The following is a 23,349-nucleotide window of genomic DNA, read 5'->3' as shown; positions in this document are numbered from 1 at the left end:
ATCATGAAAATTGACAGGCATGAGAGGAATCGTTCCAGAAAGGCAAGTCGAAGCCAGGCGCTCTGAGATCCTCTTTATCGATCTTTGTATATGTTTTGCCCAATGCGTAAGTCTGCATTCGACTTTGGAAATGCTTGATTGCAAATGAGAGTATTCTGGTCACACAGGTCTGTTGGGCGGAAACTCCCACAGCAAACCTGAAATGCCATATTACACTAGGCCTGAATAAGACTCTCTAACGTGGAGCGTTAGGACCAGGAGGTCAAATTCATTTTCTGCCGAATCCAACATCCGATCCTCGGAGATTGCGCGACTGACACGCCAACAAATTGTAACCGTTAATATTTCCCACAGCTTCAGTGGCAAGGCCAGGTGCAGATTCAGATTCGGGATATTCATTACAAGCAGGAGCAGAATAATAGCATCCTATCCAAGATTGCAACATGGTTGACCTCCATTCCCTCCCTGCCGGCTCCAGGCCCGAACAAGCACATCGGAACAACGGGCCCGACAATCTCGCCCTAGAACGATACAAGTTACGAGAGTTAGCAGAGGGCTGGCCCCTTTATCGGTCTGTGTCTTGACAAAGTCTCCTCGTAATATTTTTCTGTCGCTAATCAGCAATTCTACAGAGATGCATGCGAATGGAAAAACCTGAAATCTATCTTCCACCCAGACGCTTATATCTACACGACCTGGACCGGGCGAACGCATCATTTAGACTTCATCGCCGCGTCGCAGGCAGGCATGGACAAAGGCGCTTTCATTATGCACCGCTGCCATGGGATCAGCACAGACATCAACGCCGAAGCTACACGGGCCGTCACCAAGATGAAGGCCACTATCACGCAGCGCTTCAGCATTGATGGATGTGAGGTCGACGCCGAGAGTGATTGTCGCTTCTGCTTTTTCTGGATGAAAATGCCCGAGTCCGGTGAGTGGCGCGCAAGGTATGTGAGGCATTGGTATGAGAAGGTAAGACCTAGATCTTCTCTATCTTGTCTCCGTTGTCGAGCCAGATCAAAGGCCTCGTCCGGGATAATAAGCGAGTCTGATTAGGATAAACTGATCCCCGTAAATCCGACCAAGGCGCCCGCCCTGGATGAAGCCAAGTTGAATGAATTTCCCAGCGGATACCGGTATCTAGCTTATTGTCAGGAGAAGACTATGGGTGTCAAGGTCCTCCGCGATATGCCTGGACATCGACGTGAGAGCGGCGTTGAAGGAGGAAGTAAGGCCTGTGGAGAGAAACACGATCTTCTCTACTGGCAGTGCAAGAAATGGGTGGAAGGCGAAGATGTCGATATCTGAATTATACCTTTTGAGACGAAAGTAGAAATGACAAGGGAATGACCCCACACAATACATTGACACAACTTATCTCCAAGTCTGCCGCGAAAATTTTTGCGGGACACAGGAAAATTCCCAGCCTCGTCAACATTTATGGGTGCTTGTGCGGGACGCTAAAGCCCCACAGTCAAGCCGTCAAACCCCACTAAAATACTGTATGCTCGACCCCCCAAAAATGGGGCGCCAATTCGTACCTCTTAGGAAAATGTCAGGGTATGCAAAGGGATTGGAATATGGCGGGGCCCCAGAGTCGATAGCCGTCTCTTGCCCGTCCTTTCGATGACCGCATGATATTGGGCGCACTCACGGACGAGAAAGTTTGAATTTGGGTTGTTATAAGGAGAGCCGGTACAGCCAAATAGGCAGATAGGCAGTCAAAAATTTCGATCGATTCATATTCGTTGTTGCGGTGGCAATTCAATTCTCAATATCTTCTCCGGGTCATCTGGGAACAAAGACACAATGCTCTTCTACTCTGTTCGAAGGCACTTTAACATCAGGCTAGCACTCAGCTGCCTCCTGATCATGATATCGATATTCAACTATGGCAAGGGTATTCGACCACGCAGGCCATGGAGCCGTTTGCAAAGCAATTCGGCGTGTTCAATCCGATGACCGGAAAATATTATCTGGAAACATACTGGTTGTCGTTGTTCAATAGTATCATGTTGGCGGGATATGTTGTTGGTAAAACTCCCGATTCCGCTTCCGTTTCCGTTTCCTCAAAGATATGAAATATTTGTCATTGCGAAAGCTGTGCCTGACCATTTTTTCCTGGGCGCAGGCATCTTTCTCGGAAGTGCCATTAGTGCTCGATTCGGGAGACGCATATGCATGTTCACCATGAGCTGTTATGCATTGGTCACAGCCACGATTGCCATTACCTCGAAGACGAAAGAACAGATTCTATGTGCACGAATCCTCAATTGTGAGTGATTCACAGAGTCTCTCACAGGATTGTAACTCATTCGTTTGCCAGATGTGTACATTGGCATGGAACTTTCGGTTATGCCCATTTTTCAATCTGAATTCGCTCCGGCCCAGGTCCGAGGATTCATTGTTGGGACCTACCAGTTCAGTTTGATCGTAAGTCAAAGTTTTCATTCGGTAAGAGTTGAAATCGGACTTTCTCGCATCCATGTGGTTATTATGAGTGGGATTTGGTTTATTCCAGAAGTCAGAAAACCCCTTGGTCCCTCCCTTCTCCATTCTTCCCTCTACCTGAGAAGCTAATCTTGATCTTACCATAGTCTCCTCGATGGCTCCTGATGCGCGGCCGACCGGACGTCGCCCACAAAAATCTAGCCCAGTTGAGAAAAAGGAGTATTGAACGAGGAGGAAATTTCCCACGAATCGAACACCCTCAAAGTCGGCCTGGAGCTGGGACAAGAGAAAGGGCGCTTTGTGGAACTCTGGCAGGGCGTCAATCTTAAACGCACCATGATCTCGGTCGGCGCCAACTTTTTCCATCAAGCAACAGGCCAGGCATTGCTCAACATTATGGCGCCATCTTTATCAAATCTTTGGGGACGGTGAATCCGTTCAATATGACTGCCATCAATGCCGCGTGCAACTTGGTGATGATCATGGTCTGTATTCATCTTGCAGATCGCATTGGGAGAAGGTAAGGCCCCACTGTATGTTGCATCGTTCGAGAGGCATCACTGATGAAGAAATTATAGACCTCTGATCATAACCGGTACCATTGGACAGAATTGCTGCCTTGTTCGCCATGGCAGCACTGGGGGTGGGCGAGACCATCTCTGAATCTCGAAAGCTCGGCATTTTCTTTTCGGATCGGTCTCCATTCTCGCGTTGATGTTTGCTTACTTCTGCATCCCCGAATGCAAAGGGAAATCCCTGGAACAAATAGATCTATTATTCCAGGAGAGAGTATCGGTGAGGAGGTTCGGGAGGTGGGATGCTGGAGAAAATCCGGACAGGGAACTGGAAAGTTGGACAGGAGACAAAAGCCCTGTCGAAGTCGTCGATGAGGATAAAATTCCCTTTTCTGACATGATGTTCATCACAATAAGCCCAAAGGCGGCGCAGTTGAGCTTTTAGTCTTGGCGGGTAAAATGGATATCGCATAGAAATGCGGGAACAATCCCCGCTCTCCCGCGATATCCCGCGAGACGAGGCTGGGATGTCGCCTGCGACGAGATCGAATGTGGGAGTCCTTGCGATGGCATTATATATATAAGGTGCTTAGGACTCCGACTTTGCCCAACGTCTGAAATACGTCCCACGGTATTCAAAAATGGAGAGAATTGACGTTCATGCCCATGCCATCCCTTCAGGATGGAGGAAATACTGCATGGAACACGGTTATGGTCGTCCAGATGGAATGCCATTTATTCCGGTATATATATCTCAAACAATCACAAATTGTTTCTGGCAGAAACTTGTCAAACAGGAAGCTGACCGGGAAGCCCACAGCCATGGACTGCCGAATCACATATAGAATTCATGAATAAGATGAACATCAGCAAATCTATTCTCAGCATTACTTCCCCAGGTACATACCTAGTTCCCAACGACACGGATCTCAACATCAAAATCACCACCGAGACCAATGACGAACTCGCAGCTATCTGCCAACAACATCCTGATCGATTTAAATTCTTTGCCTCACTACCTCTTCCCGGGCTTGACGAGTCCGTGGCAGAAATCGATCGAGCATTGGACCAAATCGGTGCCGTGGGATTTACAATCATGTCTAACTCGGCCGGCGTGTATCCTGGAGACAAGAAATTCAAGTCGGTCTGGGACAAATTGAATGAAAGAAACGCCATTGTCTTGTTGCATCCGACCTCGTGCCATCTTTGCGATGGGCATGGCCACGCAGAAAGCTCAAAGCCACCGTCCGCAAGACCCACTCCAGCAATTCTCGAACACAGTCCTATCCCTGGCTTTCCAAACCCTATGCTGGAATTCCCTTTCGAGACGACCAGGGCAATGGTATCGTTGATTCTCTCCGGCACACTTCAACGATGCTCCAATGTGAAAGTGATCATCCCACACGCCGGGGCCGTGATACCGCCTCTGATTGCGCGCTTCGCAACATTCTCAACTTTGATGGCGCGATTCCCTGGCTCGAGCGTGGTCGCAGTGTCCATCCCCGAAGTTAAAGCCATTCTCAACAGACAGTGTTTCTTTGATCTGGCGGGCATGCCGTTTCCTGATCAAATTGGAGGGTTGTTGGGAGTGGTGCCGAACAAAGAACGGATATTATTCGGGACCGATTTTCCCTATACCCCGCCGGATAGCTTGTTGGCTGCACAGAAGATGGTTGATGGAGCGATGATGGCGTTGTTTGGGGAAAATACAGGCAAGATTTTGATGACGAATATTGCACAGGTCATTCCAATCAGCAAGTTGTAAGAGACACGGCTGAATTGAAGAACAAAGAAAGAAGTATGCGAGGTTCTGACCATGGATGAATTTCAAAAATTCAACTGCCGATAGCAGCAGACTTCTTTGCGGCCCTGACATCAAAATCACCGCAAAAGCTCCACTTGACCGCTTCTTTCTTCTCCTGTTTCTTCCAATCGTTCAATTTCTTGGGATAGAAGTCCACGTTCCCAAGCAGCGCCGGGTCATGGGCAATACACACTAGGATATCTTCATTGGCGTCAAATTCTTCCATGGCCGAGACACTATGGTCGGCTTGCTCTGGGTGTTCATTCACTCCTGCGTTCGGTCCCAAGAAAGGCTCGGTGGCACTTTTCTTCGGATGTACGTATTCTTGAATCCACATTCCAGGACAAGGGGCGACTCCAAAACGTGATCCGGGCGCGGCTGGTACCTCTTTGGGGAGTGGGAGGTATTCTGTCGGTCTGAAGATGCCCGGGTAATGGGCACAGTCCCCTCCTATGAATACGAACGAGGGAATGGGTGTATTCGACACACGAGCTAACGCGCAAAGATGGCCAATGGTATGTCCCGGTGCTGATAGAATATAGAACGACCCGTCGCCAAATAAGTCGTGAGCGGGCAATTGACCAATCTTGAGAGTGAATGAAGCATCGTCCAGTTCGCGTATTGGGCGTCCTTGAAGCTCGGTCTCGAGAATACTGCTTTCTGGATTGGTGGGATATGCTGGAACGTATTCATTGGTGAAGCCCGGGCCGACGACCAGCTCTGTCGTTGAAGGGAATGCCGTTATGTCACCTCGATGGTCAAAATGGTGATGGGACCAAATCACAGTAGAAATTGATTGAGATGTGATCCCTAGATGTCCTGCATCTTCGTCGAGGGTCTCGTGGAGATTTGCCTCAATGGTAAATGGCATGTATTGCTTTACGAAACCGACGGTCTTGGGAGGAAGGGCGGTTTCCCAATCTTTTCGCATGCCCAAGTCAAACAAGACATGTTTATTACTGTTGCTGTTGCTGATGAGGAATGAATAAGATGGGAAGGTGAACATATCATAGCCTGGTAGAGCAGGAGTGAAGACAAGTGAAGCTGGAACCTTTCCATATGTAGTGGTGTCGATAAGGCGGACATCTACGCAGGATGATGAGGCTGGAATGTGCAGCTCAGGAGCCTTCTTAGGAGACACCAGATATACTTGGTCGCTCATGATGATGACCTGTGGTTTTGTAGAGGTCGTACCGGAAGAGGAGCCATCTCTAGGTTATGTATTCTCTTTCAGCCTAGAGTTCGCAGAGGCCCACGTATTCGGACTCCGGTGAGCCACAGAGGGTTAGAAGCAAACGTATGTCTTCGGATAGCTCCTAACATGAGGGGGCGTTGCTTACAGTAACACAGTCCTGGGCGGGCGGATATTCAGTTATCGGGGATCCGGTATATTCATTAAATTTAAAATCCATCCAAAGAAACATGCATTCCATTCTTCATCGGTGTTATTTCACCGCAATAGGCGAATCCCCTCCTTGCAACATCCACCAGGTTCCCATGTTTCAGTGTACTCGTTAGTGGCCGAGCGTTGATCAGATGAAGGAGAAACCGTGAGAATCATGTCGGAAGAGCTGTCTTCAGCGTCCAGCAAATGCTTACCCAATGCCATGGTGAGAGGGCAGACGGGAAGAGGATTCGTGTCTGGTCTAGTGCACGGGCACGAATGACCTCTTCCACGGGAAATAGATCCGAATTGATCTGTCTAGCCTTCGGTCGTTCTTGTGGAGTTTGTTGAGCTTTCATCGCAACGGATCCTGTTGCTCGATCAAAGTATTCAAATCCGGCCAAATCCACGAAGACGAACTTTCCCCCTAGATACGGATATGGGCTAGATACAAACACTTGGGCAACGACCTCCTCTGCCCTTGTCAGGTATGCTTCAGACTCTTTTTTCTTTCCCTCTGCTTCGTCAATGCGTACCTAGTTGGGCGGACAATCTGGATTTGGGATATATTTGCCGTCAGAAGTTTTGATCCAAGGACTTGGCCATTTCTTCCAGGTAGATGCCGGTGGCTCGCTTTCAAACTGGTACAAGCTCCAATTGCCGTTCGATGACAGCGTCACGCGCGTCAAGCAATGCTTTTGCTTACTGCCTCAAGTTCCATGAGTGCGGGAACTTTGCTCATGCACAGAAGACGACCCGGTCGCGCGGAGTTTGGGGCCAGCAAGTATGATGATCGTAGCCGTAACCGATGATTGTGTGTTTTTTTCCACTTCCAGAATGACCGTAGGCGAAGAAGTTGCAGATAAGCTCCCTTCAAGACCTAAGGCAAGGTAGCAGCTATAACGGCATCGTACACATCTGCATTTGCGGCCTCGGCTTCGAAAACGGTTGTGAAGGAATCAGCACTTTCCGGGTCTTGAGACGATTTGACGGTGGCTTTGAAGCAAGTGATATCGACGTATATGAATGGTCCTGTTGGAGCGAACTGCGTTCAATCTCCGCCCCAGCCGTTTCAGGACGGTCAATGGGTGCCATCGAACATGAACCTTGAGCTTGCGTCTTGGGGATTCTGAAGGGGCCATTGGGTCCCATCACAAGAAGTACATCTGGCGGCTACGACTGCTTTCAATCGATATCCGCAATGTTGACTGTGATGATGGAATGATTCTTCTGAAGAGAGACTACAAAGTAGAGATGAGGAGAGGGTCCCGAATAGGCAGACACTGCCAAAGAAAATCAAAACGAACAAATTCCAATACATGATGAAACGAGTCTCCTGCTTAGGCAGCCTTACCTGGGGTCGTACTCGGTACTAAAATGTTGATCTGCAACAAGCGACATTTTTATACAGCAACTGAGACCGGATAGTACACACTCTGTCCGAACAGTTCTGTGTTAGGAACAAGAGACAAAAGCCGCGGCCTCGAAGCTAGATAAGCAGGGAGTTCAATTGTCTCACCTTGTTCTATATCATATTTTGACCACCTTTGTGGTTGCTAGGGTCTCCGTTGTTGAAAGGATATTCAATTGTCCGAACATGTATTTCATCTCCTTTACAAAGGGAATCGAATAGAAGCTAAGTATTGTCATCAAGATACCGAAATTTTCCCTTGACCAAATGTCAGCCTTCCTCAGCCTTCCTTAGCCTTACCGGGATCCGTAAACTAAGCACACCCAGAATACCAGCAGGAGAGAAACAAAAGAAAGCCTATGTATATATCTTGATACGTCCCAATCTCCACCCCGAGGCCGTTGAGAATTCATCTCACCCATCAACCCCATTCCCTTTCATCAGAATCCGGCCGTTCAGTAACATTCATCTACCATTTGCTTTGCTTCGTTCTTATTTTCCTTCTTTTCATCCTCAAAGTCGAAGAAGACCAATCCTTGACCGCAAACAGACTGGAACATTGCTAGTCTTTTGGAATTCCAACTCTCCTTCCTCACGCCGTTCCCAAAAATCCAAAAACACCGCGCTCATTCAACGTACTGACTTTTTTTCTTTTTTTTTTTTTCCCCCCTTCCCTGTGGGAATATTTCTTCCCCCCCCCACAATTTTGCAACTTCAAATTTCCGTCGTCGAATTTAGTCCAAATGTTAAGGACTCAACTCTCTGATCGTCTCTTCTCCTCCAACTCCGCCAGGACTTTGCCTGTAGCCTCAACAATGAGTTTCCACTCGACTTGATGTATCCTTTCTTCGAGGTCTTCCTGAGTATCTTCTGATTTGATCTCTACTTCCTTTACCAAAACAGGTTGACCCATATCCACCTCGTCCACGACATAATGAACCATGACGCCCGTATTGGAGATCTCTCCGCGTTGGAACGCTTCATATGCACGTCCGATCGCGTCTGCGCCATTGAATTTTCCGGGCAATGCGGGATGTAGGTTTATGATGGGCACATTGGCCGAGGAGAGAGCATTGATGAAAGTCGGAGACAAGATATGCATCCAGCCTGCGCAAATGACCAGATCAGGACAAGGAATATGGGTGAGGATTTTCTGGGCTAGATCGGCGTCATAATGGCTCCGCGCAGCCCGAATGCCTTCCTCTGTGTCAGGATGCTTTTTCTTGTATGACATGAGGTTATGATATGTCACAGGAATGTGTGCATCCTGGGCGCGAGCCAGTCCATAGGCTTCACGACGATTGGATATGACATGATTGATCTCAGCATGGGGGAGAGTACGTCGGGGAGGGGGTTTGTTTTTGGACGGAGGTGCCTGGCCGCAGGCGTCGATAAGGGCTTGGAGGTTGGTTCCTGAGCCCGAGATGAGGACAGTGAGGTTGAAGGAGGAAGATGTACTATATGCCCGAGTTTTATCGGTGGGAATGGATTTGACGGAAGCCATGTCGACAAAGATAAGAGCATAGAAGGTCTTCGAATCAACAGGGAGGTTGATAGAAGAGGGGTAGAGAAGAGAAAATATGACAGGGTAAGGACTGATAGGAGAAGGAAAAAGTCGGCCAGGGGGAGCAAACGCAAGAGCTGGAATGAGTAACAGTGTGACTCAGGTATTTGTTATTACATGGTCCTGAAGAGCAGGAAAAGAAAAGTTGGGAGTCGTTACATCGACCTGAATTACATTCAATAAAGTCGCGGCGCCAGGACATGCAATTGACTCGAGAAGAGCAAATGGAATGATAGCTGCAGGAGGTCCTGCTAGGGAATCCGGAAAGGGAGCAGCCGCAGTTCCTCGAGCACTAGCCCCTCCAAAACTGTACGGAGGAGGTACCTGGCAAGCCCCTTGTCAGTGCCTGGCTGGTGCCTAAACCCAGGGTTGGTACCCAGTAGAAGCACATCTTGCTACCGAAGTACCTCTCATAGTGCCGTCTGTAGGTACATTAGACCCGCATATGCTATTGCTTCCGATAAAATGCCCAGGAGGTTGGTCACGGTGCTAAATCCTGTTCGGTTGCTTAGCATCTGCAAAAGCACAGCTGCCTTTATGGCTCGCCATGCAATAGCTAGCTGCTAGTAGTTCATCAGGTTACCACTATCACACCCAGAGCCGATCACAGTCACGTGCGTGACAACGCTCTCAGAAATTGCGTAGAGCTTCTCTTGTCTATGCACCAGATGAACTGAGGGCTTCGGGATGTGACTTGACGCAGCCCGGGCAACTCCAGGAACACAACAACAATGAAGCCTTTCCGAATATCCACACTGCTGCGCCCAACGCAACCCTTAACCTATACCGTTCCCTTCCGCAGTACCAGCCGAAGCCTCAACACCACCCCTCCCCTCCGCCAACCCAAATCCGCATCCAATACCTCCCCCGAGCAACCCGTGAACTTCTACAAAGTGTACGGCCGTGCCCTTTTTAAATCGCTGACGCTCGCCTTCCTCAGCTACCAGATCGCCTATTGGACATGGCTGACGCTTGAGACGGAAGACATCAAGGACCAGAAAAATCGGGAGATCAAATCTTTAGAGCGTGAAGTCAGATTACTGGATGAGAGTCGAAAAGCTCATCGGCCTGGTGAATGAGAGGCGATGGACCATGACATGGATGAAAAATATGGAAAGGACATACGGATGCCGGCGAAAATGAAAAGCGAGGCTCAAGTAGAAGCCTGAAAAGCACCTGGTCCCCGAGCACCGCGGTGCAACACGCTCCACCTGTGAGGGTCTTTACTCAAGTTGGGACCAGGATGTGAACTCGGGTACGCTTAAGAAAATTGATCATCGATTCATCATTTATATTTAATGCCTCAACGACCCATTTTACCAGTATGAACTGAGGGAATTGAAGAAAAGTGAAGACCAGGCATAAGGACCAGGAACTATTCTATATTTTCGAAGAGCAAACTATTTTCTTCGCTCACGCTGCCCGTTTTGCTCATTCCACGATCTTCCCTTCCACACCACCCTTCCTGATCTCAAAGCACAAGACCATACTATCCTCGCTAGGTTCTGGTCATATCATATTTCTTAACCCAAGATACACCTGACCAGCATCTCTCCTCGCACTCATCCTCTTCTCTACCTTCAGGACGCACGCTCTCGGCGTCTTCGGTGACTCCGATGATGACCTGACTTGGCTAGAGAAGTCGTGGAACTGGAGGAAGAGATATCCATACAGGGTTGGCGAGCTGTTGACTGCAGTGGGTGGTTCTTCAGACAGTCAGATTCGGGAAACGAGGAGAAAAAGCATGGCAGAGGGGGAGAGGGAGAGGGAAAGGAGAGACCGAGACCGAGATCGAGACCAACCCCTGAGGATTATTGAATAGATGAGGCTAGTTGCTGCGGAGTGGACTGGACCATACTGATGAATATGATTAAGCCGGGAGAAGCACAGGTTGAATTCGCATGGTTTTCCTTCCGGGACGTTAGGAAGGGGGACGACAAGGCTGATAGATACACGGTGTATCTTACATAGCTATCCGCATGACGCTGAATTGTCATAAGTACTTTCGTAACCGAATCGAGTTACTTTTTTATCATTTACCATTTCCTCAATTTTCATCATCACTGGTCCAGTGCGTAGTCGACGAGATCACCGAGAGAACTCTGAGATTCAATCCGGCAGAAGAGGCTTGTACCTAGCTAGCTCGCCCCTGCTGGCGCTGTCATCTTCATCCATCAGCCCTCCATTTGTTTTCGATACGGCATTACCGTTCGTATTCGTCCTAGGGGGCAAAGGAGGTCCGGCTTCAGGATCGAAGGTCTGCCTTAATAAGGTCGGCTGGGATGACACGCTACCTCCACTGCCGTCACGCAGTCTCTGATGAAGCTGCGAAACTCGTGACGGAGGCGGCGTTGGAGGTGGACCTTTGCCTATACCACCGGAGATCGACGCGGGTACAACGGAGTCGGACGCACTGACGAAGGAAGCAGTTGAGCTGGCTGTTCCTGTACGTTTGGGCAGTGGCGGGGGTACATCGTCAGGAGATGCTACGACATCACAGCGCGAAATACTCGCCGGGCGTGGGAGGGCCGGGCCAGGAAGAGGGCTGACTGGTGGGACATCCACTTGACGTGACGAAGTGCTAAGAGTTGATGGCTTCACTGGTTTTGGTGGTGGTTGCTTCTTTGTGGCTGTTGACGAAGAGCGGATAGGTAATGATGTCACACTTGTCGAACGAGCTTGAGATCGCGGTATCGGTGGTGTTGGTCGTCGCATGGATTTCATCTCCGTGGCAGCTTCGGGCCTCGTCTGCGTTGATGGCACGGCTCTGTCCCCTTCCCATGCGGGAGGAACCATCCGTCTCCGGCCTCTTGCAGGAGGCGGTTCAGGCTTCCTGCTCGGAGCTCCGCTGCCAGGTTTATTGTTGTCCATGATGGGAGGCCTCTCGACTTCCACCCAGTCGTCCTCCCCACCTTCTTTCCAGGGATTTCCTTGACGATTTTTCCTCAACATCATACCCTCCTTAGGAGGTCGGATGGTACTTCGAGCTCCCTTATTGCCATCCAACCACCATTTTCTCTTGTCGCTGCTTGCCGGGGGCAGACCTTCTTGGATGCTTTGATATCCCATGAGACTTTCAGTCTCCTCGTCGTCACTTCCAATATCCTCAAAATCCTCGGTTGAATCGCTTGCTTTGATTTTCATCTCCTTGGCTTTCTTCATGTATAGTTTCTTCGTCAAGGCGTCCTTCTTCTCCTCATCCACTACCCGAATTCCCATTTCAAATATCGCGTAAACAGGCCTGTGGTCGCTAAACCTCATGCTCATGACACTGTCATACTCCAGCTGCCTCATTTGAGTGCCAAATACCTCACTGCCGTCCACAATGTTACTTTGGTGATTGACCTTCCACAGTATTCGATCCGTCCAAGCCGGTATGCGTTGTTTGTCGCTTGAATCGAACTCGTCCTTGCCGATGTCGTATTTGTAAGTGGGAAGAAATTTCACACGTCCTTCTCGATAGTAGTTGAAACAATTTCCCACCACCATTTGGATGTTCAACTGATCATTCTCGTAGAGCTTTCCCAAAGCTTCTTCCCGGATCTTCTCTGGGCCAATGATTGCCTCGTTAATCAGAGCTTTGACCCTCTCGTAACCCAGGCCAATTCGGTAGTTGAAGTCTCCCGCCCAAACAACGATTTCATGGTCTTCAATGCTCCGATTTCGTTGAAATCTCAGTCCAGAGGTAATTGTATTGTAATCGCGATTTCGTTCTTCGTAGTTGGCGAACCCCGCAGCCAAATGTGCCGTAACGAAACAGACGGAAGTGCTTTCAATATCCATTCGGATGGCAACAGCACCTTTGTTTCCGGCAATACCACTCATACCAGTCTTCTTGACCGCCCCTTCAACATTTTTGATTCGGCCGAGAATGCTTGAACGAACGAAAACCATCAGCGCAGCTCCGACCAGTTGTCCGCTTCGGAGAAGAACATATTCGTCATCCTTTGTAGGTGGTGCGTCGGATTTCTCATTGCCAAAATATCCGTTGAGTGAATTTCTGACCGTCGTCTCCCATAACATTCGGCGATTCGGGTCTGTACTCATGATCTGTTGTGGGCTCAGTTCGACGAGCTCCTGGAATCCCACGACCACAATATCCAGGTCCACGCCGCGGATCTTCAGCCAAGGGCTTAGATCTTCTTGGGATCCCGAGGTCCTGCCGTTCAGGTTGTATGTGCCCATGCCAACCCGGATTTGATCTCTTGTTTCAAATTCAGCTCTTCGTCTCCCCACTTCCGCAACAACCCAGTCATTGACAGGATCAAATAGATCCACACCGTTCTGGCCAACCAGCCGGCCTAACAAAAGATCAACCGTATTCTGTCGATTTTTGTCTTCAAAGTGATTGACGTAAAGACGGGTGGCACTCTTCCTGGCATCGGCAATAGCGCCAGCGAGACTCATCTTGCCGTGTCGAGTAAAGGAGCTCTTCAGGGCTCCTGTGCCAGCATAAATTTTGGACAGCGCATCACCATTATCCGCCCAAAGGGCTGAATGGCGCATCCAGAAGTCGGAATTTCCTCGTTCGTCCCGATGTGACAAGAAGAGCTCGAGAGCCATTTGACTGAGAATTCCTTGTACGAGATTCGTTCTGTCGAGGCAGTCCAGACAATTGACGCGAAACACTCCGTTTTGCTGCATGATCACAATCGGTCTCCTTGAACGCAACCTCCTGCCGTGAATGACAGTTTCCTCTTCAATCTCTTCAGAGAGAAAATAGACGAACGATTCTGCGCTCGATTTCAGATATGGCCGGATGGCTTTCGCCCCTTCATAGCCGCTAGCTCCCTTGGTGCGTTCATGGAAGTCGAATTCTGTCTCGCGAAGTAAGTGGTGTTCTTCCATTTCGCCTTCCTCGTGACGGCGGAGGGGACTCCTGTTCACGTGGTACCGGTATCGCTCTGTGAGCTCAACCTCCCCCGGCTTGAACGCGCTGAGGAGATTGATGATGTGCACGGCTCCATACGTCCTTTCCAAGGTCGCAAAATGTTTATTAAAACTGGGCTGGGTAGCTTCCGGAGACCGTGTGATTTGAATTTTCTGTTGTCCAGGTATCAAACTGCTCGAACTTTCCCAGAAAATTGGTATGCTCCCACGGATCTGGGTATAAGAGAAACACAGGCCAATCGATGACCAGAACACAGTTTCCGTCTCGACGAAATTTGCAGTATTTCCATCGTCATCAATGCCGCGAGAATTGAAGCGTGTCCCCGCTCGTCTAGATGAAAGCCTAGAGATGACGGTCAAAGTGGTGGGTGGGCCCGGAGCACAACTCCGGATTGGCGACGTAGATGGAGGAATGGTCAGAGTTTTAACAAATCCTCGAATCGCAGAAGTGAGGAGGCGAGAGTGATCCAAGGCATTCCGCTCATGATCCGCCAGCCTACTGCGGAATTTGAGGAGAGGATCAATCATGTATGAGTTCCAGAGAAGACCTTCATCAAGGCCGGATATGTCCACAGCGGCATCGGCTTCGGCCCTGCGCCTTTTGTTAGTCTTCCGTCTCGCAGACCAGGAATCAACGAACCGGTCTTGGAGTCGACGAGTTAGGTCGAAATCGACGCTATAGTAAAAGTTTCCATTGCTGAGAAGTTTCCTTAATGCATGGAATGGATGCTCCGCGGTTGAGTCGACTTGATCATAGCCTCCACCATAATCAACATCATCCGAATAAAACATTTGACCAGGATACGGATTTGGGTAGGTGCCGTGAGTGTGATCGTAATCAACACGATTGAGACAGTCTGAAAATCAGTGAGGGAAGATTGGTCTTAGAAGGAGGAGTCTCTTACAGAATTCCACAGCATAAATCTTTTGAACTGTCTCACCCGGCCTCACTGTCGCTACCTCTTCTGAGCCCGTAATGACACAAACAAAGACATCATTGTTGAGAGTGATGAGGCCCAAAGTGCCCTTAGCAGTAGTCACGGAATGGAAATGAGTTAGGTCGATTGCTGACTTCTCGCCAAATTCAACCATGCATCGAGGAGTCACACCGGACCGATTCGCATTTGGCAAGGGCAAACTGGTCGAGCTTGATGACCGGCCATTATCTGGCTGAGTGTGAGAGTGTCGAAAGACAAGGACGTGCTTGTCGGTTGCTAATGCCAGAGTCCGGTGAGGATAGTCGCGGATCAAGACTCGGGTCGACATGGCGTCCAGAACTACCGGATGCAACGCAATCTGCGCTGCATTTCCAGGTCAAGACGCAGCATATGTCTCTGGAGTGTTCAAGTAATCATAGGTTGGTAAGTGGACAGATGATATTGACTTGACTGGAACCGGGGTCGCGTGCTGCAAGCCCAACTCTTCCCTCAGCCTCAGTTTGGTCTGCGATCGCGACTTCGGAATCCCAACAGCCGGAGCCTTGAGAGAAGCAAAATGAAAACGAAAAGAAAAAGCTCAGGATCGTGACCGTGAATAGGCTCTAGCTTGGGATTCGAATAAATATCTTTTTGCTGAGGATGAAGCGTCCAGCCGATCAGGTGACCTGCTTAGTGAGATCTCAACCGAGTGGAGGAAAACAAATATACCGTTGGGCAATCACTATTTGGGAAGGGCCTATTCAGAGAAGTTTGATGGATTTTGATACAAATTCCTCTTTTTATCCATTTCATTGCTACATCTCCTCGTTCTACCGAGGAAGCCGTAGCCTGGCCAACCATTTCACTGACCTGAATGTGGGTATCTCGCAAAGTCAAGCCGCAACAAACGCCCGGGCATGATATGATCCCAATGGCCTCGAAATTAAGTGACATTCACATTCCAAAGAATGTCATTGAAACATACGCTCACTCCCGTTGCAAGCTTTGTTTGTCATCAACATCGCTAATTCCCACATTGTTGTCGAAAACTCCCGCTAAATCCATCTTTTTTCAGGTTCGTAAAATCGTCACAACATATGAGAAAGATTCATCCGCTGCATCTCGTCCCCTTGAAGCATGAAAAACCAATCCCGAATGATTCGAGAGGATAAAGCCATGCCTCCTGAAAGTAGCCTATGCGAGAGGCTCCCCTTTGGTTCATGTCGTAAATCGCCGTCAATTGGTTCGTAGATGGGGAAGGAGATTCGAGAGAGAGAGAGACGTAACCGTTATCCAGGTGTCTGGTGCTGCAATGGATGAAAAAAGAACAAGGCCACCCAAGCTTCCACCTCTTTTTGTCACTTCTCCTCAAGCCCCAATAACCCATAATTCGCCAATCTATCCGACTCACATCGTCAACCTCCAGGAAGACCACTCACATAACGGCGCATGCACTCTGGTCAGTGGCGCCGTGCTGGGATCTAGCGGCTACATCAGGCTTTTTTTCACCTTTTAAAGACCGCCCAGACCGACTGGGGGCCCCTCCCAGCATCCACGACGCTAGCCCTCCAGGCTTTTTCTTTTTGGTGGTTCCTAAAGCAGAATTCGGGGTGAGATATGGAAAATAGACCCTCAGGGGAGATGGAGACACACCCTTTTTCTTCTCTTTGGGGTTGAGAATTTCGTCCAGATTCAAGATCGCATCGGGATCGACAATTTCAGAAGGCGCCGGAACCTCCTCCTCCTTCTTGGGCTCAGGAATTGGCCATAACATCATTGTTATCTGCATATCGGGCTCGATGGTGGACTCCCAGTACCCGGGCATGATGATCTCTTTGTCAGGCCCAATCAGATCATAGCGTCCATTCATAACGTGCTCCGCAAGGCCATCAATATGGGCAAAAGCCTGGTTGATCAGACTTTCCATGTCCTACGAAATGTCAGTTTCGGCGTTTCAGGAAAATGATCCGAGTTGCTTACCCTCCATCGACAGCATCGTTCCCACGGGAAATTATAGTTGCGTCCAATCGCGTCTTTGAACCTGACTGGAGGTTTTTTCTCGGGAGGCGCTGCGGCGGCCGCTTTCTTCTCTGCTTCTTCTGCCTCAGCCTTTGCCTTGGCCGCCGCCTCTTCGGCTTCTTTAAGCTTAGCCTCAGCTTCCTCTTTGACCTTTTTGGCCTCTTCTTGCGCAGCAGCGGCCGCATCGGCGGCTTCCTTTTCCGCTGCGGATTTAGCAGCTGCAGCGGCCTCGTCGGCGATCTTTTTCTCTGCGGCTGCTTTTTCTGCTTTGGCGGCAGCCTCTTCAGCAGCTGCTTTCAACGCTGCTTCGGCCGCCTCCTTGCGGATCTGCTGCTCCCTCGCGGCTTGCTCCGCAGCTTGCCGGACCTTTTCTTCATAGGCGCGGATCGCTTCTTGTCGGGCTTCCTCTCGAATTCTTTGCTCGGCTGCCATGCGTTCGGCAAGAGCGGCGGCATCAGCCCGAGCCTTAGCTTCTGCGGCCAATACTGCCTCCTCTCGAATTCGTCGCTCTTCGGCCGCTCGTGCGGCTGCGGCTTCGGCTTCAGCCCGGGCTTTCTCAGCCGCCTGGATCAGAGCCTGATCTCGAATTCGTTTTTCTTCTTCGGCCCGCAACGCATCTTGTCGAGCCTTTTCCTCTGCTTGACGAAGAGCTTGTTCCCGAATGCGACTTTCTTGTTCGGCCCGTTCTGCTTCAATCTTGGCTTTTTCAGCAGCCTGCGCTTCTTTGCTCAATTCGGCTTGAGCGCGTTCTTCTTTCATCAGGTCCGCAAAGCGTTTGAACATATCTTCCGGATCAGTCTTCTTTTCTGCTTCAAGTTTGTCGGCAGAGGCATTGGCAGAGCCCGGCTGTGGTGAAGGCGCCATGGGCATGCGGTAATCCACGAAAGGTAAAGGCATTTGCTGGGGATATTGCAGGTACTGTGGTGGATACTGTTGCCCACCGAATTGAGGGGCATATTGTGGTGTGAAATAGCCCCCTGGAGGTGGTGGACCACCATAGTTGACGATGGTAGGCGCCCCATATGGAGACGACGTATATGGCGAGCTCACTTGAGACGGAGCATGATGACTATAGCCTCCGGAAAACCCTGCGTATGGCATCGGTTGACCTCCCGCCACGTGGGGATAATGTGGTGGATAAGGCACGGCCATTGGCTGTGGTTGAAGAGGAATCACCTGATTTGAGGGTGGCACAGCGGGATATGCATATGATCCAGAAGAACTGCTGTGGGTGTACCCGTTGTGCCCATAGTAGGATTGAGGCCGAGGCATACCAGACCCCAAATCCCGCCTGGCAAGAAACTCCTCGGTTGAGTCACCGCTCTCGGTCGGGGATGTTTCCTGTAGTTCCCTGGGTCGACTGCGAGTTTGTTCACGGAGAGCTTGTCGACGGTGAGATGGCTGTCGCCGTGTAGAATTGGATCTCGAATCGTATTGTTGAGCCCTTTCACGAGGATCTACTCTTGACGCAGAGTCTGAGCCATCGCCTTCGGGAAGTTCGTTGGGAAAGACCACCTGGAAGTCACCAGGCAGGGATGAGGAACCACTCTGGCTCTGGGTTGGTTGAATGACAGAATATTGAGGGGAGATTTCAGCCGGAGAAACTTGGACACCGTTTTCGTGGAGCTCGTCGTCTTGAGAGGCTGGAGAGGGGGTTCGGGAAGGAGAGCGAACGTGAGTAATGTCGATGTGGGTGTGGCTATGACGGCTGGACGACCTAGGAAAAGGAGAGTCAGCATTGACAGAAGAATTGAGGTAGACGACGCACCCCATTAGAAACTGAGTGAGGTCAAGGAATTACCGCGTTCAACCTACCCCAGAGGGAGGCTGAACGAGATAGCCTTGGAAGGTTTGTTAGTTTCAAGGGATGCTAACCGGACCAACAAAAGGGCTGACTTGAGGCTGTAGGAACCGTCCAAATGGCCAGGTCCAGTGTATATGTGAAGCAAAGAGGCCCTTCAGATCAAATGGTGGTTGAGAGAAATTTGCTTCTGGCGTGAGGACCGCTCGCGAGTTGCGAAAGCGATGTTCCGAACAGGTGGATCCGCGGGGAAAGAAGGAAACGGCCAGAGGCAGAGACAGAGGTTGCATATGCGACAAGCCGAGTAGAGCAGGCCGGTGGCAACAACAATGAATCCGACGTATGTGGTAAGGAGGACAGCGGTTTGGTAACGAGGATGATTTGTCGACCCAGGCTGAGGTTTGAATAGGAGAAGAAATTTGTTGACAGTGGGAGGGAAGCGTGAAGCGGAGGAGGTGAGGTGAGTCGAACAACAAACTGACAACCGCCAGCGGTGGTGACAATCACGAGTGGAATGTCTTAGGCAAGAAACGGGGGGAAACCAAAATGCTGCCCAATGAAGCCCACCACTGGCGCTGCAAATAATAGCAGAGGGTGCAGTGCTGTGAAATGCTCCCGTGTTTGCGGCCAACAGGTGCAGGTATTGGAATGGCGGCAGGTGACTGCAGTGACTGCGGGCGGTGGAAACCCCCCTTCGCTCAAGATCCAAAGTCGGGGTCCAGGTCAAATCCAGCAGATTCAGGCTGCAAAATTCAAGGTGGGGCAGTTAGACCCCCGATGACAATAACAAGCGCGCTCAGCCTTCGGACTGTGTGCCCAACTCTGTCTCCTTGCACTCCTGCGACGATGATGAAAACGACAACGCTCCGTTGAGCAATACCCACAGGATCGACTCCGATGTGCTCTCAACCACCGCCTTGCAGCAATAAGAGATGTGTTCCAGGTGCAACCCTGAATGCCTATATCAATGCTTTTGTTTTGCCTGTTGGTTGGGAATCTCAATAAACTCTCTTTTTTCCCTTTTTGTCTATACTCGTCTCACAAATCTGGGTCAAGATCAAGCCTCTAGCACAGCGTTTAGAACATAAACGTCCGATGCCATCCAAGTGTCGATCTCGGGATTTGAAAACAACGCAAAAAGAGAGTAAAAAGAGTTGCAGCCACCCTCAACAGTTGAAAAGAGAAGAAGAAGCAAGATGTGTTGGCGACAGGAGATCGTCACCACAACAAACTCGCAGGGTCTTTTTGGCGTAACTCAGGTGACGCACTGTGACACAGAAATTCCTGCCCAGGATGCAGAGGATCTGTAAGGGGTTGGATCTAGTAAGCGCTTCTTGCGCGCTGCCTTTCTCTGGTTGTGATATACTCGGAAATTATGAGACATTGAGGGCTCCTTCAAGGCAAGGAGACTTGAAGTGCAATGGAAGATGGTCGCGTCGAGAACAGAAACAATTCCAGCCGGAGGAGATAAGATCTACATTGAGCTGTCGTCGAGGAGAAAATTTGTTTTGACCTCCTCGATTCGTATGCCATTCTCGATTCTATATAGCGGGAAACCCAGACAACTGCATCGTCCCAGTTGCCAGCCGGCTCCCCATTCTTCGTGACTCACGGCCACTAAATTAATCATCTCAAGCCGGCTTCACCCATGGTGAGGTGATGCTCCCAACAAAAACCTCGGATTCAACCACTGGATAATCGTCGGTGGGCTGGCCGCGTGGTTCGTAGTGCGGCACAAGGGCGAGGCTCCAAGGGCTCTAAAATAGAGACAACAATGAGCGAGACCCACACGTGATGAACCGACAGTGTAATTCGTTATGGGTTGGGTGCTGCGACAATTGAGGCACCCTCAGAAAATCTGCCACGTCGGTCGGTCTTCGACTGCTGCCCAACTTTTTGCCTCTTGTTACATCACGCTAGTGGAAAGGCCCGCATCTTACATGATCTCCTACGAACCATGATTTTCATCGTGGACGTCCGGCCCTCTGCAGGAACCTTTCGCATTGTCGGGCCTTCGATGAAGGAGAAAGGGTATGTTCGGACGTAGGTGGCGTTTTCGCTGTCTTCTTATTCGGAGAAAGCCTGCTGACCGGTTATCGTTGTGTTCGCTATCCTGGTAGCTGGTTCAATTTTCTGACTTGCTCAGTAGTTCCTGAGCAGCGAGGACTTCTGACTGGTCACCTCCAGGTGATCTTCGCGAGCTGCGTTCCTCGACGATGGCGTCCAGTTTCGATGTAGCCAACCGGTTTAACCTCTGCAACTTCTCGGGGGGGATGACCAAGTTACTGTTCCCTTTTGGCGTCATGCTCGTCTGTAGCAGCTTGTCCGTAGCGAGCCTGAGTCCATAGAATCCCCGAAGATAATCGTCGCATAGTTCAATGCTTCGGCTAAATCGTTGTACCGCCTGCGTCAGGTGCTTCTGGCCCTCAGTAGTCTCCGTGGATGATAGCCCAGCCATATATTCGAGCTCACCAAGTCTTGCATGAAGGTTCCATGCATTGGGAGTGATGATGATGGCCTCTTCCAGGCAGAAGATTGCCTGTGAACTGCACCCCTGAGAGTAGTATAGGTCACTCAGTTCACACCAGGCCTCCATGTCAGTAGGGAAAGAATCCACAAATTCCACCAGATCCGTGATAGCATCTTGATGCCTTCCCAGACTTTTGATCAGAGCAATTCGTCTTTTATGAATTGGAACATTCATGGGGTTGTCCATTAGGATCTTGTTGTAATCTTGTAATATTGTCTTCAATGCTGCTTCGTCCGTCGCCACAGCTTCCTGATACAACCCTTTCAAAGCCATGACTTTTTCATTTGTCGCTCCGAATCTTTCGCTTAGCTTTTTCACGCATAAGAAGGCGGACTTGTCGTCACCAGTGCGCAGGCACGCGTAGAGGAGCTGTTCGAGATCGTTCCATAGTTCAGTGGAGTCTGCATAATTGAACATCGACGCAGGAAAGGTCGTGCTAACAGAAGATGATTTCGCCAGTATCGAAGGAGCTCGCCGTGCTGCTTGGAGAGCCGTAGCCGGATTGGAAAGGTGTTGATTTAGAGTAAAGGACATGGTTTCCAACCGAGTTGACTCCTTTGAAGACGAGATATGTAGTAGAGAAGCCGAGGATTTGGGTTATTTGGGGGGTGAAGTTATGATCCTCAGCTTCGATAGACGAGTCAACAAGATAAATTGTTGCACAAGCGGTGGCACAGAGTCGAAGAATGAAATGGTCCCGATACACATAGGATTGGTCTTGGCGAGTTTGTCCTAAATCAACGGGCCGCGCTCACTTGCCGCCCGCCGCTTTTAATCACGGAACCTCAAATGATGGCAGCTGAAGGCTTCTTTGCCCTAAATTCCCGGTCTTTCGACATCAATCTTTACTGAATAGAGGATTCTCCTCTCGACTCTATTAATCGAAAAGAACTGCATCCAGCGGCGTCTTTCCTCCGAACGGGCCGACGGAGCCGTCGGAAAGTACCTACACCCTCAGCTACAATGTCTCGGACCTCTAAGGCTCGGACCGACCGACAATGGTCGAACTCGAAAGGTAAGGGCTGCAATATATCTTGTCGTTTCTTAAGTCCGATATTCTTGAGACGAGGTGTCATAGCACGCAGTGAAGTCTATAATGATGAGTGTCGTTATGAGAAGCCTCCGCCTGTGTCTCAAATTATTGCCATGTCCAAGAAGCTGCAAGAATTCTTTGTCTGCCCACAGGGGAACAGTTTCAAATGTGTATGACGAGGCTCCTGAAGCGACGTCAGAGCATTGGGACATATCAAAATACACCTCCTGCCGCTGATGCAATTGCTTCTTCTGGACTCGAACACCCACCCAAAAAATCCATACCGGGGACCCTACTATTGGATTTGAGTTTTGACGAGAATGGAAAGGTTGCCACCTGAGACTCTCCCTTGTTGGGCTGATGAGCTTGCCGCTTTGTTATTATGACCCAACATCAGTGGTTCATGTTCCTTCTGCACCGAACGCTCAGCCTAGCGCAAATCGACAATACGGAAGTCCCACATTCGAGGTAGAAATACGAACTATGCTAGCATCGAATGCGATGGAATCTAGAGCATGAGAAGACTTCGCATTGGGAAATGCGGCGCGTTAAACCGATATTCCTGAAGCAGCGTTTTCCAAGCTGCTCCGGTTACATTGGGCACGGATTGGCACAATGTTTATGTGGGTTTACAGGTCTGCTCACATGCATGGGTCTTTCTTCTATCATCAATTCGTATTGCTTGTGACTGTTTAGGCGATATGACGACCGGGGCCAGTATTGCTCACAGTTCCTCCTCACTGTTCTGTGCGCCTACCCAGCACGCTTCCAAGACGGCCGCATCGGAGAAATGTTGATATCTCGTGCCTGTCTTCCCCAGGGGACTGAGATCCAGAAGCCCAGTGCTATACTGACAGCACAAGCACTCCATCAGCTGACCGCACGAAACCTTGCTTTTGGTTCAATTTCTCAAGCCTGGCTTTACAGCGGAATGGCATTTAGAATGGTCAGCGATCTGGGCTACATCATAGATAGCAGTGTAAGTTATTAGATCTGGAACCTCTCACTACCGAAGGTTTGGAAATTT

The 23,349-nt window shown here is 49.9% G+C and overlaps 10 protein-coding genes across 10 annotated transcripts; 5 read left to right on the top strand and 5 right to left on the bottom strand.

Moving 5' to 3' along the window:
* Positions 1-443: 443 nt before the first annotated feature.
* On the top strand, positions 444-1,311 carry Z518_10416 (uncharacterized protein; the record flags this gene model as incomplete). Its single annotated transcript, XM_013411959.1, has 3 exons — positions 444-571; positions 633-975; positions 1,060-1,311. 3 exons carry the CDS (start codon positions 444-446, stop codon positions 1,309-1,311), a joined length of 723 nt encoding a protein of 240 aa, XP_013267413.1.
* Positions 1,312-2,193: 882 nt separating this feature from the next.
* Positions 2,194-2,468, top strand: Z518_10415 (uncharacterized protein; the record flags this gene model as incomplete). Its single annotated transcript, XM_013411958.1, has 3 exons — positions 2,194-2,278; positions 2,330-2,436; positions 2,463-2,468. The coding sequence occupies 3 exons, from the start codon at positions 2,194-2,196 to the stop codon at positions 2,466-2,468; spliced, it is 198 nt and encodes a 65-aa protein (XP_013267412.1).
* A 429-nt stretch (positions 2,469-2,897) lies between these two features.
* On the top strand, positions 2,898-3,169 carry Z518_10414 (uncharacterized protein; the record flags this gene model as incomplete). The annotated part of the gene is made up of 2 exons (XM_013411957.1): positions 2,898-2,974; positions 3,064-3,169. 2 exons carry the CDS (start codon positions 2,898-2,900, stop codon positions 3,167-3,169), a joined length of 183 nt encoding a protein of 60 aa, XP_013267411.1.
* A 659-nt stretch (positions 3,170-3,828) lies between these two features.
* Positions 3,829-4,734, top strand: Z518_10413 (uncharacterized protein; the record flags this gene model as incomplete). The annotated part of the gene is made up of 1 exon (XM_013411956.1): positions 3,829-4,734. One exon carries the CDS (start codon positions 3,829-3,831, stop codon positions 4,732-4,734), a length of 906 nt encoding a protein of 301 aa, XP_013267410.1.
* Positions 4,735-4,804: 70 nt separating this feature from the next.
* On the bottom strand, positions 4,805-6,516 carry Z518_10412 (uncharacterized protein; the record flags this gene model as incomplete). The annotated part of the gene is made up of 2 exons (XM_013411955.1): positions 4,805-5,944; positions 6,373-6,516. The coding sequence occupies 2 exons, from the start codon at positions 6,514-6,516 to the stop codon at positions 4,805-4,807; spliced, it is 1,284 nt and encodes a 427-aa protein (XP_013267409.1).
* Positions 6,517-8,322: 1,806 nt separating this feature from the next.
* Positions 8,323-9,072, bottom strand: Z518_10411 (phosphoribosylglycinamide formyltransferase; the record flags this gene model as incomplete). The annotated part of the gene is made up of 1 exon (XM_013411954.1): positions 8,323-9,072. The coding sequence occupies one exon, from the start codon at positions 9,070-9,072 to the stop codon at positions 8,323-8,325; it is 750 nt and encodes a 249-aa protein (XP_013267408.1).
* Positions 9,073-9,863: 791 nt separating this feature from the next.
* Z518_10410 (uncharacterized protein) lies at positions 9,864-10,211 on the top strand (the record flags this gene model as incomplete). Its single annotated transcript, XM_013411953.1, has 1 exon — positions 9,864-10,211. The coding sequence occupies one exon, from the start codon at positions 9,864-9,866 to the stop codon at positions 10,209-10,211; it is 348 nt and encodes a 115-aa protein (XP_013267407.1).
* Positions 10,212-11,241: 1,030 nt separating this feature from the next.
* Z518_10409 (uncharacterized protein) lies at positions 11,242-15,288 on the bottom strand (the record flags this gene model as incomplete). Its single annotated transcript, XM_013411952.1, has 3 exons — positions 11,242-14,614; positions 14,648-14,879; positions 14,928-15,288. The coding sequence occupies 3 exons, from the start codon at positions 15,286-15,288 to the stop codon at positions 11,242-11,244; spliced, it is 3,966 nt and encodes a 1,321-aa protein (XP_013267406.1).
* A 1,086-nt stretch (positions 15,289-16,374) lies between these two features.
* On the bottom strand, positions 16,375-18,731 carry Z518_10408 (uncharacterized protein; the record flags this gene model as incomplete). Its single annotated transcript, XM_013411951.1, has 2 exons — positions 16,375-16,869; positions 16,920-18,731. The coding sequence occupies 2 exons, from the start codon at positions 18,729-18,731 to the stop codon at positions 16,375-16,377; spliced, it is 2,307 nt and encodes a 768-aa protein (XP_013267405.1).
* Positions 18,732-20,884: 2,153 nt separating this feature from the next.
* On the bottom strand, positions 20,885-21,823 carry Z518_10407 (uncharacterized protein; the record flags this gene model as incomplete). Its single annotated transcript, XM_013411950.1, has 1 exon — positions 20,885-21,823. The coding sequence occupies one exon, from the start codon at positions 21,821-21,823 to the stop codon at positions 20,885-20,887; it is 939 nt and encodes a 312-aa protein (XP_013267404.1).
* Between the last annotated feature and the right edge of the window lie 1,526 nt (positions 21,824-23,349).

This window comes from Rhinocladiella mackenziei (genome assembly GCF_000835555.1).
Source record: "Rhinocladiella mackenziei CBS 650.93 unplaced genomic scaffold supercont1.9, whole genome shotgun sequence".
NCBI lineage: Eukaryota > Fungi > Ascomycota > Eurotiomycetes > Chaetothyriales > Herpotrichiellaceae > Rhinocladiella > Rhinocladiella mackenziei.
The sequence above is the reverse complement of the archived record's forward strand: the minus strand, read 5'-3'. Positions and strand labels throughout refer to the sequence as shown.